The following is a 2,312-nucleotide window of genomic DNA, read 5'->3' as shown; positions in this document are numbered from 1 at the left end:
TACAGGTGAAGAAAAAAAAAACATCACATTATTAACGCCAACCACCACGTACACGGTATATATACACCGTGAGATTTGTTGAGATAAGAGAACCCTTAGAATCACGTATATATTCAGGCACCACCTCAACAGAAACACCTCTCGTTTTTTCTAAACCACAAAATACCTATCGATCTTATTGCTGTAGTGCCCTAGATAAACAGTTTATATTGATCGCCCTAGATAAACAGTTTATATTGATCTAGTAAGAGCTCGTTTCCCACCCGGCCAAATCTCCTCTGATCGCGTTCCATCCTCTGTGCTTCAATTTGGTAAAAGAGAAAGGGAGAAAACCCCGTAGCCTGCCATGATGCCTCGACGTCGACGTAGTCTTCCCGTCTTTCGGGGCGACGCCAAATACTTCTTCAAACGGCCGGTGCTCAACTGGCCTAGGTGCATCATCACCGAGGTGTGCGGAATGACCACCTTGATCTGGACCATGTCCACCCTGTGCTACTACTTCGCCTACGACCTTCCACCCCAGTTCTCCGTCCACCTCACGGCGATCCCAGGCAACATCAACACGACGGAGGCTCCGTTCGCGTCGTCCATCATCCCTCGCGCCTTCGACGCCGTCCTGCACGCCAGCAACCGCCGCGCTACGGGGCGGTGCTACCACCACGGAGAGGCCGTTGTGGCCTACGGCGGCTTCACCCTCGCGTCAGGCCGGACGCCCGACTTCTGCGTGCCGTGGAAAGGGGCGCGGGAGGTGCCCTTCAAGCTTTCGTGGGACTGGGACGACGGTGCTGGCCGCCTGCCCGAGCACCTGCGTAGCCGCATCGCGGCGGCGGAGAGAGCCGGCGCCGTGGAGCTCGAGCTCCAGGTGAGAATCCTCCAAGGAGACGACAACAGGCCGACGTGGATGTGGTGCAAGGCGAGGATGGACGGAGCGCGTGGTGCCGTGACGCCGTGCACCGTGCTCGCTTCGCAGAACTGGTGGTCGCACCTGGCCTAGCAGCTTGAGTTACTAAGGCAGTCGTTAGATTTTCATCTCTATTCTATAGCTGATGCATCGAATATTGCTGGCGGTTGCAAAACAGGCAAACAAAAGATAGAGAGTTTTTCTTTAGGTGCAGATGATAGTTATCAAATCTCAGTTACAACTTATAACTAGCACGAATCATAATGCAGATTATCAAACTTCATAGACTACTAACCAACTCAATCAAAGTCACCGCCCCGGTCACCCGTGGGGGACGACACGGAGCGGGCCCAAGCGTATTTTTCGCTTTTTTTTTGCGAAACACAGTACAATCAAAGACGCTCATACATACGCGCACACACTCACCCCTATGAACGCACACACGCACACCCTACCCCTATGAGCACCTCCAAGAGACTGCGTTGAATAACTGATCTGGCGAGTCTTGAAATTGACGAAGTCACCACAAGCGCCTCGCTGTCGACGGGAACGTCGCCTCCCACTGAAGAATATTCCGCCTTTATGAGACACCAAAGTGTCAAATCTGGGATTTGAACTCTGGTGGGCTGGGGGTGCCACTGCCCTCCTAACCATCCAACCACGGGTTGGTTCTCGCGTATTTTTCGCTTTCGCGCACCGTCTGTTGATTGAGATCATTACAACCAAGCGCAATACATATTCGCTAACAATGTTAACTGAAAAAGATATATAGCCAGAATTTAGCAAATAAAATACTCCTTTATTGCCAAACTACAATGGTAATGTACTAGTATTACTAAATCTGAATCCCAAAAATGTGCTTCTAACTACAAATGAGATTTGTATAGAGATGATTTAACATTACATGCGTAATGTTGGATTAATTATTGGTCAAAATCAACGCGATGGAGAGATTATTATCACAACTTAATAACTCAAAGTCGTTGTGGAAAAATCGTATTTGGGTACCAAACTGATTTGTCCCTCGCGTCGTCTCGCACGGGCGGCTCGGGGGAACCCTAGCCCACCGCGCTGCCACCCTCCCTCCACCCATGCCCGCCGCGTCGCGGCCGCCGGAGGAAACCGTCGGGCGAAGCCCTCGCGGTGGATAGCAGCGGCGGGGCCTTTCGCACGCGCAACGTCCCCAGTGGCGCGAGATCTTGGTGGGGGAGGCTCGACCCCAAGCTCCGCGGCCCCGGTGCATCCCAGTGTTCTCCGACGCCCTCGGCCTCTGCAGCAACCTCCTGGCGGTCGGCTGGCGCGGCGGCACCACGAGCTTCTGCTAGGCGCGTCGGGGTGGGATGGTAGCCCCCCTCCTGCTTCTCCGCCTCGGGCTAGAGGATGGCTAGCATTGCTCTTCCACGGCTTGGGG

The 2,312-nt window shown here is 53.5% G+C and overlaps 1 protein-coding gene across 1 annotated transcript; it reads left to right on the top strand.

The window, feature by feature from the left end:
- Positions 1–457: 457 nt before the first annotated feature.
- Positions 458–994, top strand: LOC124663220. Its single transcript, XM_047200946.1, has one exon. The coding sequence runs from the start codon at positions 458–460 to the stop codon at positions 992–994; it is 537 nt and encodes a 178-aa protein (XP_047056902.1).
- Positions 995–2,312: the final 1,318 nt, after the last annotated feature.

Source organism: Lolium rigidum, chromosome 6, assembly GCF_022539505.1.
Source record: "Lolium rigidum isolate FL_2022 chromosome 6, APGP_CSIRO_Lrig_0.1, whole genome shotgun sequence".
In the NCBI taxonomy this organism is placed as follows: domain Eukaryota; kingdom Viridiplantae; phylum Streptophyta; class Magnoliopsida; order Poales; family Poaceae; genus Lolium; species Lolium rigidum.
Note: the sequence above shows the minus strand (reverse complement) of the source record. Positions and strands in the feature narration are given on the sequence as shown.